The sequence below is a fragment of the Limulus polyphemus genome, unplaced genomic scaffold, assembly GCF_000517525.1.
Source record: "Limulus polyphemus unplaced genomic scaffold, Limulus_polyphemus-2.1.2 Scaffold2459, whole genome shotgun sequence".
NCBI lineage: Eukaryota > Metazoa > Arthropoda > Merostomata > Xiphosura > Limulidae > Limulus > Limulus polyphemus.
Window position 1 is genome coordinate 31464 of NW_013668069.1, and position 15523 is coordinate 46986.

The following is a 15523-nucleotide window of genomic DNA, read 5'->3' on the forward strand; positions in this document are numbered from 1 at the left end:
AGTATGTTGTTTAATCACTACACATGTACCAGTACGACTACACACAAGTATGTTGTTTAATCACTACACACGAATACCAGTACGACTACACACAAGTATGTTGTTTAATCACTACACATGTACCAGTACGACTACACACAAGTATGTTGTTTAATCACTACACACGAATACCAGTACGACTACACACAAGTATGTTGTTTAATCACCACACATGTACCATTACGACTACACACAAGTATGTTGTTTAATTACTACACACGAATACCAGTACGACTACACACGTGTATGTTGTTTAATCACCACACATGTACCATTACGACTACACACAAGTATGTTGTTTAATTACTACACACGAATACCAGTACGACTACACACAAGTATGTTGTTTAATCACTACACACGAATACCAGTACGACTGCACACACAAGTATGTTGTTTAATCACCACACATGGACCAGTACGACTAGACACGTGTATGTTGTTTAATCACCACACAAGTATGTTGTTTAATTACTACACACGAATACCAGTACGACTAAACATGTGTATGCTATTTAAACTAAAGTATGCCCACAATAGCTTACGGTACTTCGCTACAACATTTCATAACTGTTTATCATATATCGTTACTGTATACCCACACATGATTATGGTATGATCCTTAATATATATTCATGACTGTTTAAGGTATATCGCTACTGTGTATCCACAAATGTTTATGACAAATAGCTACTGTGTATCCACAACTGTTTATGACATATAGCTACTGTGTATCCAAAACTATTCATGGTATATCGCTACTATATACTCCTATATACTATTTATCCTATATCGTTACTGCATATCCACAACTATTCATGGTATATCGTTACTATATACTCACATCTATCTATCCTATATCGTTACTGTATATTAACATCTTTTTATGGAATATCGTTACTGTATATTAACATCTTTTTATGGAATATCGTTACTGTAAATACCAAAACTGTTTACGATATATCGCTACTGTACATTCACAACTGTGTATATCGCTACTGAATATCCACAACTGTTTGTGACATATATCGCTGCTGTATATCCACAACTGTTTGTGACATATATCGCTGCTGTATATCCACAACTGTTTGTGATATATATCGCTGCTGTATATCCACAACTGTTTATGGAATGTCGCTACTGTATATCCACAACTGTTTATGGTATATCGTTACTGTATATCCACAACTGTTTATGATATATCGTTACTGTATATCCACAACTGTTTATGATATATCGTTACTGTATATCCACAACTGTTTATGATATATCGTTACTGTATATCCACAACTGTTTATGATATATTGTTACTGTATTTGTTTATATCTCTACTTACTCAAATACCTCATGGTCTGAAATATAAATGAATAGATGTAATTATAGTTTCTAAAAAATATTAATATATTTCATGAATAATCTAAGTTAAACGACGATTAATTGTTGTCACCTGAGATGGCATAATATGAAGGTTGAAACACTTAAGTGTTAATATAATAAATTTCAAATAAAACGACTAATCACTCTCGAACCATTCTTTACGTTGGTCCACGTGACTGATTAAGGGGCAAGCTCTTCTGTCGTTAGGGTGTTCATCTTCCAGTATTTATTAGAGCCTGTGTTATTTCTAAATGACAATATTTCAAGAGCTTGAGACATATTGCACCTGTTTAATTTCTCTTTCCACGACTACACACAATAAATTTGAAACTTAATTATACCTTGAACCGATGGGCTTAAGTTCGGTAACTTCATGCACGTGTACAATGTTTCAAATAAACAAAATGTAGTGCGAATCATGGAACACAGCATCCAGTTACATAGAAAACAGAGGATCTGCAGACTACATAGAAAACAGAGCATCTACAGACTACATAAAAAACAGAGCATCTAAAGACTACATAGAAAACAGAGGATCTGCAGACTACATAGAAAACAGAGCATCTATAGACTACATAGAAAACAGAGCATCTACAGGCTACAGGGCAAAAAGGATCTACAAACTACATATGAAACAGCATCTACAGGCTACAAAGCAAAAAGCATCTACAGACTACATATGAAACAGCATCTACAGGCTACAGGGCAAAAAGCATCTGCAGACTATACAGATAACACATTGCATCTACAGACTACACAGAGGAAACATATCATCTACAGACTACACAGAAAAAACATAGCATCTACAAACTACAGAAAAAACAGCATCTGCAGACTACACATAAAACACAGCATCTGCAGACTACATATAAAAACACAGACATTTACAGACTACATATAAAACAGCATCTACAGACTACATATAAAACAGCATCTACAGACTACATATCAAACAGCATCTACAGACTACATATCAAACAGCATCTACAGACTAGACAGAAAACACAGCATCTACAGAAAACACAGTATATATAGACTACATATAAAACACAGCATTTACAGCCTACATATAAAACACAGCATCTACAGACTACATATGAAACACGGCATTTACAGACTACATATGAAACACGGCATCTACAGACTACATATGAAACACGGCATCTACAGACTACATATGAAACACAGCATCTACAGACTACATATAGAAACACGGCATCTACAGACTACATATAAACACAGCATCTACAGACTACATATAAAACACAGCATCTACATACTACATATAAAACACTATGTACAGACTGCAAAGAAAATACACATGTAAGTACAGTCAGTGTAAGACAGAGTATAGTGAAAATAAACATCCAACTGTACTTATATAAAGACCACATAAATTACACTCGTAGGTATAGTCAGGCAAAACATAATACGTACTGAGTGCGCAGAAAATACACGTGTAAGAAATGTCATGGCTTGGAAAACGATACTGAAAATATACACAAGTTACATAGCCTGCACGAAAAATACATAATTTTGTTGTTGTTTGTCTGTTTAGTTTATGTTATCATAAGGTGTGCTCAAAAGGTTTATGGGAATATTTCAGTATCAATCAAATGATACTTCGATTTATTATATCTCAATTTTTATGCCTCAAAATGGCTGAAGTTAATACATACAAAGTATAGTGAACTTGCCATAAAATACTTCTTTAACAACGAATTCCCCTAACGGTTAAACTCGGACCGTTATGTTCACTGTCTTTCCTCGACTATTTGGAATGCGTAGAAAACGCTTACGATCTCCCTCTAGTGACAGCTCCAAGCAAAAGAAGCAGTTCGTTCTTCATAAATAACAGCCTATCTAGACAAATAACCTATTGTTGAGCACACCATTCCTTTCTGAACGGCCTAACAATAGATTTCTTGAGGCTTTCTTTAGGACTCGTCAACAGCAGCTGCCGCTTATGAATAACGAAATACGCCGCCTGCTGGGATCGTCAGATCATTTTACGGCATCTCGGGACGAGCGATTATTTTTAATGTACAAAACTGTGATGAATAACATTCAATTTGTGTTTACACATTACCACAGAAGAACTCGAGACGAGTCACGTAAATTATCATTTCTTTTGTTTCGATTAAGGCGAGGTATATCTCATGGAATAACTTGTAGAAATGTTACAAAATCTTAAACATTTATTTCTATTCCACTATATGATTTATGTAAATTTCTGGAGCGAACTTGGAAAAGTGTTTTCGTAACAGCTTTATAGACAGACACCCACAGATACTATTCATATTTTTAATTGTTGTAACTAAATTCCGGTAGGCTTACAAACAGACGTTATAGTTATGTGCCTGCTGGGAATTTTACCACGACTCAGTGTAGGCCTAACTTAACATTTGTATCACACAAAGTATAAATATTTAAAACTGCTTCTTCAGGGTAAAAGAAACTGAAACTAAGTAGTTGAATACGTCTCCCACAGAAAAGTATTTTATTTTTTTATGAAATATTTATTTCTGCTGAAACGTGAAACCCGGTATCAGAATATTTAGAGTATAAATATTCTTTAGCAGAGAAAAATATTTCTTGTATTTTGCGTCTTTTGTTTTAATCGTTATGACTAAAATAAAAATATAACTACAAATAATTCTTGCAAAGAAACATTACTAACCAAATTTCTTTTAACATATTATAATCAACGGTAGATAATATTAAGTTCAACTCAGTGAAGAAAAATGTATCACTATAGGAAATTTAAAATCGGAACTGTAAAATACACTCAGCAAATTTTCTAATTTGGTGATATTACTGTTAGAGGGCGTCTCTGCAAAAAAAAAATGGCAAAAGATAATCTCGCTTAATATTGGTTCGAATATATATATCCTTTCGTGAAAGAAAGATAGAGTTTAATACTTAACTAACACAAATCTTGAATTTTGTCTAGAATAACATTCCTATAAAAAATATATATTATATAGAATAACTACATAAAAATGCTTTACCCTTACCCTATAATAGTTGTTTTGGCATACATTAATATACCCTTCCATTAACTCTTATTAAAAATGTACACCTTTTTTTTAAATCCCCATTCTCCAAACGTGCTCACCCTTTCAGTCGTGGGGGCGTTTAATGTGACGGTTAATCCCACTATTCGTTGGTAATAGAGTAGCCCAAGAGTTGGCGGTGGGTGGTGATGACTAGATGCCTTTCCTCTAGTCTTGCACTGCTAGATTAGGAACGGCTAGCGCAGATAGCCCTCGTGTAGCTTTGCGCGAAATTCAAAACAAACCAAACCATTTTTTAAACATTGTATTTCTTGTATTTTTATTAGTGTAGCTTCCACTGTCGGTCTTCTTTTTGAAATTTACTCAAAACTAAAAACTAATTTTTTTTTCTGATTTCGCATACACAGAGACCCAAACCAATAGTTTTTAGGGTATTTTTTTGTCGCGTCAAGTATATTAATAAGAACACTGACAGTATAATAATGTTGAAATATTTTTTTTTATTTTGGATTATTAATCTTTGTTAAATTACTTTTTGTTTGTCGTTTTGTTTTCGAAAAAAGTCTAAAATATTTACTATCCCCCTTTCAAAATATTATATTTTCGTACTTGTCTACGTCTCTTCTATCTTTCTCTATACATACAACTTTCTACCCATCTGTCCCACGCTGTACATTTGCCTATCCATTTATTCGTCGATGTCTCTCCATTTCTATTTTTTCGACAAAATCATCTATCTATCTGTCATTTTCTATCCTTCTACCCAACCAACTCAATGTCTGTTTCTGTCCATCCCTTATGTTTCTGTATATCCATCTAGCTGTTTTCTCTAGTTTTTTGTCTACCTACTCCTCCTTTCCCAATGGAAATAAAAGGATACAGAAAGTGTGTGACAAGTCATGATGCTTACCTGATCATCTGGATTGTATTTTAAACAGCGGGAGTTCGTTAGACAGTTATTGGATCACGAGTGAAACCTAATGGCTTTCCACACACAATAATTACTGGGCAACGTTTTTTCCCTGTAAGCATTTATCTCACTCCCTTTTACGGAGATTGCTTTGAAGCCCTCTTTGCCTTTGACGTTTTCCGTCCATCGGGTTTTCCTTTAGGTATCGCGTTCCCTTTCACGTTTTGTACTTCAGCGCTTTGTGCTTAGGCCCGTGTGAACTGCATACATATTTGAGCGACATTCCCACCTACAGTGACGAGAATGTTCAGTAGCTCAGCTGAAACGTTGATTTTACTTTCTTCTCTGGTGGAAAGTTGGGGGATCTACCTTTGTCCGCATGTTTAGTTACATGTGCGTCGGTTTGTCCCCGTCAGAGTTTAAAATAAATAAAGGATGGAGAGACTACACCCCGTCTGTCAACTCCATATCACAAATATACAGGTGACAGCAAGATGCCAACACTTTTCTATACAAGTTCACATTCATATAATATTGTAATTTAAGAATCTAGGTCTTATGACATAGGCCTTTAAAATAAAATCTTACATGAGATGTAACGGGATTATTTAATTTATACCTAAGACGAAGCCCTGTGGCAGGGCTCTGAACTTTGGATTTGGAAAGTAGTGTTTGAATCTGTAGGATACCACAAAATATTCCCCGCAATTCAAGCTGGATGGTGGGTATAAGGTATCGTTGACTGGCTGCTTTCCTTATGTTCAGTACTTCAAAATAAATACAGGCAGAATATAGCCTTAGTAGCTTTACCATAAATACAGACATACTTATATCTAATATGTGATGTTACAATTATTTTTAGGGTGAAATATATGTTCATATTAAACATGATTTTGTTTATTTTCGTAAGTCGGTGAAAGGATACATCTGTCATTTATGCTTTCATAAGTTGTGCTGCCATTTAATTATTGTTAGTATTACTAAATAATTATTTTAAACTCACTAATGTAGAATTTCCAAACCACAGAGCGGGGCATACTGATGTAATTTTAGATTTTAATATGTTCTGCACTATAGGTTATTAACCTTAAATTACTGATTTGTTTTTAAAACTTTCACTACCGGTGGGGTTTACATACTGAGTACTATTGCTCTTGCCTGTTACATCACAAGTAAAAGGATCAAACAAACTGGGCAAGATCACTCAGTTTTTTTGGGGGGGGGGGAGCTCGTATGTTATCAGGAACGTTGTAACCAACAAGCAATTTGATGCTTAAATAGTTTAGGTAAACCGTACTTCTACGGTTAATAATTAGCTTTCTACGGTTGTAGCTCCCAGGTGGCGCTTTAAAGTTGGGAAAAATTGAAAATGGAATTTTTCCATGAATCAGTTCAATGTAATACAAAAGAAAACAGAAAAAAAAAAGATGACGACCGGAAGCATAATATAAAAAAAATATATTAATTGTTAAACACAAACAATTACCTTCGAATTCTAGTAACACCAGAACAATACGATTATGGTCAACACGTGCATGATAGAATACTAACAATTAGAAAAGAAAGAAAGATTTTAAGTTTTATTTCTGGATTTCTACTGTCGTATTAAGCTGAAGTTAGCTCGTAAGGAGTATCAACACCCACAGCATAAACTCGTAGAAAAAAGTTGACGATTTTCACCATCAGGTTATAATACTTTCCATGAGCAACTTCTAGAGTAGTAGTAGTCAAACTGTAGCCCCCTAGGTGTCAATCTGAGAACCACCTGGATCCTAAAATGTGTTACATACGTACACCTCATTTTCATTCAAATGTATCTTTCGTTTATGACTGGTAAAGGGGGTCGGTCTTGTGGCCCCTGAGGGTATTTGAGGGTCGCACGGATTAGTTTAAACACGATAGCAATAGACCGAGAGGGCAGCGTATTCCGCTCTTAACAGCCTGAACATGCTTTTAAACATATTTATATTTCATTACATACATCAACGTTGTTAAAGAGCCACACGCCATTACTTTACAACATTCTAATACCTATTATTCACGTGTTGGCGAGGGTGTTCTCGAATAAATAAGTGTAAGACGGTAACCTACTTCTAAGGTACTGGAAATACTAAATTCAAGAAGAAAGAAATAGCAGAAGAACTGAAACACAACAGCAATGCATCTACAAGACATATGGCATGATGACGACATACCGTGCTGAACCAGAAGAGGGTATCAGCACGGTATCCAAAACGTAATCAGGACAGTTGTTATCCATAAATACTAGTCCTTATTTTCGTGTTGATGTACATAGTTATCCCACACAAGTTGTGATCTATACAGCCTTCACACAGTCTGTGTTGTATAATTTTCACACAAGTTGTGATCTACATAGTTACCTCACACAAATTAGATGACGAGGAACCCACTTTGAGACTAATAATGGTTGGAGACGGCTTGAATGGGTAATGAAGAAAAAACTTTAATATAAGTTTAACAAAACAGCAAATGTACAAGGTTTCGTCATCATCAGGTACCCTACAAAACCTTGTCGAAACGTTGTACATTTGCTGTTATGTTAAATTCATATTAAAGTTTTTCTTCATTACCCATTCAACCCGTCTCCAACCATTATTTACCTCACACAAGTTGTGATCTACATAGTTACCTCATACAAGTTGTGATCTACATAGCTACCTCACACAAGTTGTAACCTACATAGTTATCTCACACAAGTTGTAACCTACGTAGTTACCTCACACAAGTTGTAACCTACGTAGTTACCTCATGCAAGTTTTTTTATAAAATATTACATAAAATAATTTACTCTAATGCAAAATCGCTATTTTTTAGATAAACCATAAACCTGGTAATGTTCACCAAGTGATAGGACGTTCAGGTACCTTTCAGCCGAGGAAGGTTTTGTGTACAGACGTTTAGTTTGATGACATTAAATAATTTCATTATACTGACTACATTCTCTTGTATGATTGCTCGTTTCCATATATACTTAACTTTGTTTTCGTTCAATGTTTCATCAAAAAATGCTTTGTTTTCAAAAGTTAACTCGAGCTGGATTTACGTTATGATGATGGCCTATCAAGTGAGTTGAGAACCAGAATAAAAGGGACATCGTCTTGCTTGGTTAATACCTTTCATCCAAAACAAAATCAGTGGTAGTATAAAACAGCTGAATACGGAAAGTACTTGGTTTGTTTATTTGGTTTTGTTGTTAACCACAAAACTGTGCCCACAAAAGGTGTCTAAACCCGGTTTGTAGCGTTATAAGCCTTCTTCAGACTTACCGCTGGGCAAAAGTACATGAAAATTCCTTCTAAACTTAGTCCCTATGTGACGCAAGTGTTTCAAACTAGAACGCACCTACCGGATTATTTGAAACTAGAACACATCTACAGGCATTTAATGTTATAGTTGGTGATATACGTATTCGTTGAACTTTTCCAAGACGTTAAGGCTTAGGTTTCTTACACGTGTATGGTGAAAAACAAATTGAATATCTTTCATTTCTACTCACGTTCGTACTAAATTATTGGATATATAAGACTGTTTAACGTAGGCATTATTATTTAATTTATTTTGTGAGTTAATATTTAATGATTGTTTAGTTTTTCATAACAAGAAACTTAAAATTAATCATTTTAAAGACGATAATTAAGACAAGTTTGTTTACTTAGCTCAGTAAGAGTCGTACGCTGTGTTTGCAATTACATTGTTCTCGAGGCTTTACTAATATTGTTGACGTCACCTTCTCTATTTTTCTCGTTACCTTAACTGATTATTGTTAAATCAGTGCCGTTCGCGTGCTTTACCGAAAGTTCGAGGCCTCAGTGAGCAAAGTATAAATATAGGCGACCAAGCGAGGGCAAGTTAAGAACTAAAGAAGCAGAGTAAAGTTCAGTCAGAAAAAAGTTAGTTAGTAAAAGAAAAGGTGAAGTTAGGCGGCGTGTGAGTGATTAGCCGTAATGGGCGATATTTTAAAGTGAGTTTCACATAAATATTTGACTGAGCTCCAATATTCATGAATAAAAAGATACCAAAATCATCAATTAGTTTTATTTAAAGTATGCCTGTAATGTCTCATAAGGGTAAAGGCAAAAAACTACTGGCCCTAGCCCTTACTAAAATTCGTATATTTACAAAACATTTATGCTAAAAATTGCTTACAGTTCTCGACAACAAAAGAGAGGGAGTCAATACCACAGGCCAGGTAACTTTATAGCTAAGGTATTAGTAGCCGGGGGGGGGGGCGATTTACTCAGTCTACACGCACACACGGGGGGGCCAAGAAGTAAACATAAATAACAACATGACGTTAGAACTAAAGTTTAAAACGCAATGAATCTCGGCTGCACCCGGCTGATTGGTCCCTGAATGACGAAATATCAAAACCAGTATTTTCTTGTGGGGGTTTCGTTTTTACTATTGGTGCATCTTTCTTAGATATGTGTACGTAAAACTGGGTATGTTATGACGTCATCTCCATGTTGAACAAGTTAAATTGAAATACATATTCAAGGAAGTTTTAAAAAGTTGGATGCAATCTACTCATTATTATTTAATCGAAGTTTGTGTCTACGTCACAATTATATGCATGTAAATTCCTTTTTTGTAAAGTAGACATACTTAACATTTGAAGCCTTCAGTCTAAGCAATGTATCGTATCCAATTGGCTAGCAGTATGCAGGTGTGAAATATGGAGGATTTATCCTGCCCAGAAAGTGATTTTTAGAGTAACGTGGGAACTTCTTTTTACGAGGAAGAAGACTTTCAACGATCCTGAATTTGTCAGATACTACTTACTCATAGTAACGTTCCTTAGCGGGGGTTTGCCCCCCAATTTTCAATTTGTTCCAGTAAAAATTCATCAAAATTAGGAAAATTACTCTTAATAAAAGGAAAAGAATACGTAAAATTTAATCCAGAACCCAAGACCTTCCAGAGCCCTAAGGCTAGCTCCTCCTCCCAACTTTTGTCTCCTACACCTCTGATTATTGAGTATATACACTGCGACACTCGACAATATATATATATATACATATATACACACACACCTTCTTTTTTTTTGACGAATGAAGTTATGAATTTCTAAATGGAAATTGTGTTAATATAAAAATGAAAATAATACGTAAAATGTTCTCGAAATAAGTAAGATGTATTAAAAACAGGGCACAACCCTGAAAGAGATTATACTTGTCTCTGTGACATTCTACGCCAGTATCATCAGTAGAACGCCATCGAAACATGTAGTATCTCTCTTTTTAGGGCTATGTTCCATTTTTATATAAATCTTATTTATTGAACAACTATTTACCGTGTTATTTTAATTCTTAATATTATACATATAAATAAGTGATGTTTAATATATTTATTATTGCTATTAACGGAAATTTTGTTGTTTTTATATCCCCCCTTCCCCGAGGAATCCCTTTAGTTGAGGGGGACCGCTTCCTCTGCCCCAAATATAGTGGAAACGATCAACCCAATCGCTACTACGCCACTGAGTATGACGTTTGCCTGGTCAGTTTCATATTGTACGGAGAAACGGGACTGATGGCCGTTCAGTACGTTTAACCATTCATCATATATGATGCAAGCATCTTGCGTGCAATGTTTTAAATGGCCCGCCGCAAAAATTCACGAATCTTTGTGCATGGGGTGGTAGGCAGATTTACACAAGCTGGAAACGAAGGTTTAAATACGTTGTGATTGTGCTGAAGATATTGGTTTTGCTATAGATTTGTCGGCACGTGAACGAAATGTTTATTTGTGGTCCAAAACACCCGTGAATGGTTACCAAAAAAGGAAAAAAAGAAAAAAAAGAAACCGGTTCAATTACAAACTTTATAACATTCTAGAAATAAGGCAGTAAAAGTAGCAAGGTCCTCCTTAACTCAAGTCAAAGTAAAATCCAATACAACAAGCTTCTGGGAATCTTTTACATAAATCGAAAATAATTTTACAAGTAACAATAAAAAAAATATATATATATCCAAATATTACCTCCTTCCTAAGCCTGGGAAATGTGGTAATCCACCAGAAAAATCAGGCACGGACACTGGTGGTCGATGTGGAAACCCACCAGAAAAATCAGGTACGGACACCGGTGATCGAATGACACCTAGAAGAAATAGATCACGTGAAACTGAGCAACCGCTGTTGACTTAGATCTTCTTCTTTTTTTTTGGGGGGGGGGGAGAAAGAACAATGAACTTTAACAGATTTCTTCGAGTTTGTAAGAAGGTCAGTAGAGTCCATGTTTTCTAGAATTTTTAATATCGAATTCTGTTACTTTTACGTGAAATTATAGTCATGTTGAAAACAAAAAACGCCTAAAACTTGTAAAGTGGTTGTAGTATGTGAAGAGAAGTAAGCCTTCATACCTACCTCGTGCCTTTTCGCTCCGTGGATGCTTTCATAAGGAAAGTATATTTTAAATGATGGCACGTTTCGATGTTTAAATCTTACTCAAAACGTGCAATACTTTGAATAAACGTGACCTGTTTTACGACGTTGAACATTTACATAAAGGTAATATATTTTTTATCTTTCTTGTCTGTTTGTTTTTAACGTAAACCCACCCAAAAGGCTATATGAGCTTTATCCACAGCGGGTGGAATCGAACCCCGGATTCTAGCGGTGGACGTCCATGAACGCACCGCTGACCCGCCAGGGGGCAGGTGGTGTTCTCTCCATAGTAGGTACTTTCGTAGTTTTTTTATGTATGTGTTTGTCTTGTATACATTACATATTACATAAAAACCAAACAATTCGATCTTAGAAATAAATAGCGTCGTTTCTTGAGCATTAGTTCTATAATAGCGTGTTTTCTATTTCTTCTCTGTACTTGAGTGTAGGTTAAAAAGTAGATACCAACCTGCATTAACCTTCAGTATACCCGTTGTTTCAGCAGTATTTTCTCCACTTCGTGCTTCACATTTATAAAACGCAGAATCCAGAGGGTCCAGGTGCGAGATTCGAAGACGGGAGCTCACGTGACCTTCCCCGTGGTCCGAAGACCTTAAGTCCACTCTTTCTTGGCCTTCTTCTAACGGAGCTTCATTCTTGTACCATTGGATCTGAGGCGTAGGGTGGCCACGAAAAGCACACTTCATTTTTACGTTTCTTCCAGGGTCGCGTGTAATGTTCACCAGAGGTCGCTCTACTCGGATAAAACTGAAACTGGGCCCTTGAATAACAACAAATATAAAACAGTCGTTTAGCTTAGAAATATTTGAAAAGGGGGGTATACATATATTTATATATGCACAAATAAATGTATATACCTTTTACGTGAAAAAGTCAAAGAACGAGAAAAGTAACCTGGAAGATGACAGATGGTCATTCTGGCCACTAAGGTCAATATCTTCGTATACCATGTATTATTTCTGAACAGTCGTAATGGAAAATTAAAAGTCCACTTCAAGTTATCTTCATTCGAGTCAAATATAAAAAGTCATATATACACCGCGTCATACATCGTATATCCTGAACTCGTGGAAAGATCTTGGTTTGAATGTCGCGCAAAGTTACACGAGTGCTACTTGCGCTAACATTCCCTAATTTAACAATGATAGACAGCTAGCTAGTCAACACCACCCACCGCCGACTCTTGGGCTACTTTTCTTCCAACGAATAGTAGAATTGACCGTCACATTACAATGCCGTCACAGCTGAAAAAAGCGAGCATGTTCGGTGACGGAGATTCGAACCCATGATCCGCAGATTGCGAGTCGAATGCCCCAACTGCCAGGCCTCGTGAAAAAAAGTCCAGTGATTATTTATTATTACATTGTGTCAGAGTTTTACTATTGATTTAAATTTTCGTGTAAGATATACCATACTGGTTCTAAGAGGCAGTTTATAAACTCTCGTTCCAATCGTGACGTAATCGCTCTTGTTGTCTTAGCACAAAGCAATATAATGTCCATGTCGGAAACTCCATATTTTAGCGTTGTAAGTCCGTGAACCTACTGCTGGTCCACCGGCGGTGGGGCTCGCGAGGTCATAACGTCGAAATACATGGAAGGCAATGCAAACAACGGTTGAAATCTATAGTTTAGGGTTCGTCTCTTATTCTAATGTTGTAGAACAGTTGAATTCTGTAGTTTAAGATATTTACGTATCACACAGTGTTATGGCAATATTAATGTTTGCATCTAGACTTCACGACTAAATATTTTTCAAACTTTTATTTTTTCCTGTCAACCATAAGTAATAGCAAAGGATAATACGTTATATCGTGTCAACCACACTATATATGCCATGTCCAGTGTAGACGAGGTCTTTGGCCCGATACCAGGTCACATCAGGCCAGTTAGGATACGACAGATATAAACATAAACCGCTTAACATAGGCTGCATTATGTACAAACATATTATATAAACATATCCCTACAGCAATAAAGAGCCTATGTAAATGAGGCAAAAATAATTAATGTTTCTCTTCTGCAGTGACGCCCCCCCCCAATGGCATAGCGGTATGTCTGCGGACTTGTAACGCCAGAAACCGGGTTTCGATACCTGTGGTGGGCAGAGCACAGATAGCCCATTGTGTAGCTTTGGGCTTAACGACAAACAAACGAACATTCTGCAGTGACAAGGTACACACCCACTCCATATTCTCGTTTATTTTATTCATCTAAGGCACTCAACTCACAATCTGTGGGTCGCGGGTTCGAATCCCTGTCACCGGACATGCTCGCCCCTTTTAGCTGTGGGGACGTTATAATGTAACGGTCAATCCCACTATTCGTTGGTAAAAGAGTAGCCGAAGAATTGGCAGTGGGTGGTGATGACTAGCTGCCTTCCCTCTAGTCTTACCCTGCTAAATTAGGGACGGCTAGCGCAGATAGCCCTCGTGTAGCTTTGCGCGAAATTCAAAACAAACCAAACTCTGCAATTATTTAAAAAAAGTCACTGTGAAACTTTATAGTGGCTATCAATCTCTGTATGTTAGCTCAGTCCTGAATCTGTTAGTATGAGTTGTAAACCTCCACGAAGCTCTCACGACAATCACAGAGTCCATTTATCCACGTACTCCCTCATCCAGAGCTTGGGACAATAAGGTGGCCAAGAAAATATGCGATTCAAGGAACTTAAAAACCGTTAGAGGATTTTTCGTTAAGGAACACAAGTGTAACACTAATTTTATATCTAAAAACATTTTAAATTTTATATTTCGATTCTATTTAAAAAAAAAAATTAAATCTGTTCAATTAAAAATGAGAATTCATAGAGACACATTGAGGCCTAAACGTTATTTTTATAAAGGAGTCTAACGAAAGACATGCACCATGGCCGTTCATAACAAAAAAATCAGCTACTGAACTGTCTCTAATCCAAAAAGGGTTCAAATATTGCTGGCCCCTGCAAGTTTATTCAGGAGTTAATATGAGGTTACCATATTTCGCAGAGTCTGCCATTTTTAGCCCAATGATAATCAAATTATATTGTTCTCTGTCTGGGGGCATTAATTACATATTTTATTATAAAACTCTGACCACAGGTAAATCTTACTATAAAGATGGTCCATGGGGTGAGTTTATATGTTTGTTTATGTGTTAGCGTTCACCACTCACGATTGGCTGGCTCGATTACCGTAATTTTGGGCATTATAACTGGAAAATGCCCGACGATGTACATGGGCTATTTTGTTTTAGGGTTTTTGGTCAAGAAGGGGGATAAAATACCATGAAATAGGGCACATTTAAACTTTTTAAATAGAATTTTAGCTTTGGATTTAAAGACACAAGTACTTAATCAGTTAAATGAGTCAGTTATTACTTTCCACAAAGCAGGGTATGGATTTAACATCTAATGAGCTCACTAGGGATTTAATAACAAAAAGAAGAAGGAGAGAGGGGCACTATCTAACATTGTGCTTTATACAATGTTTGCTTCCTTAACGGGTACCCTCAGCTAGTAGTGACAGAGCTTATAACAAGATGATGATAGGATGGCTTTTTAAATTAATGATAAAAAGTTGAAGTTTCGTAGCCGAAGTCGTTTTATTCTTCAATTGTTTGAATAAATAATCACGTTTAAAAAATATAACAACACAGGCAGTGCGTGATGCAAATATTTTACGTTTAAATCTAAACATTATGAAGTACTAGTTGGAGTACCTGTCCTCTGGACGGAAGTTATGTAAATTTTTGATTAATGAAAGGTTATCTTA

At 36.0% G+C, this 15523-nt stretch overlaps 1 protein-coding gene across 5 annotated transcripts in view; it reads right to left on the reverse strand.

Moving 5' to 3' along the window:
- Positions 1–15523, reverse strand: part of LOC106467008 (inactive tyrosine-protein kinase transmembrane receptor ROR1-like) — a 68337-nt gene that overhangs the window by 16510 nt on the left and 36304 nt on the right. For all 5 annotated transcript variants that reach the window (XM_022395096.1, XM_022395095.1, XM_022395098.1 and 2 more), the window contains 2 exons: positions 12221–12532; positions 11347–11464 (listed from right to left, as the gene is read on the reverse strand). In XM_022395096.1, the coding sequence (XP_022250804.1) occupies positions 11347–11464; positions 12221–12532 (430 nt within the window). The remainder of the gene's footprint in view (positions 1–11346; positions 11465–12220; positions 12533–15523) is intronic.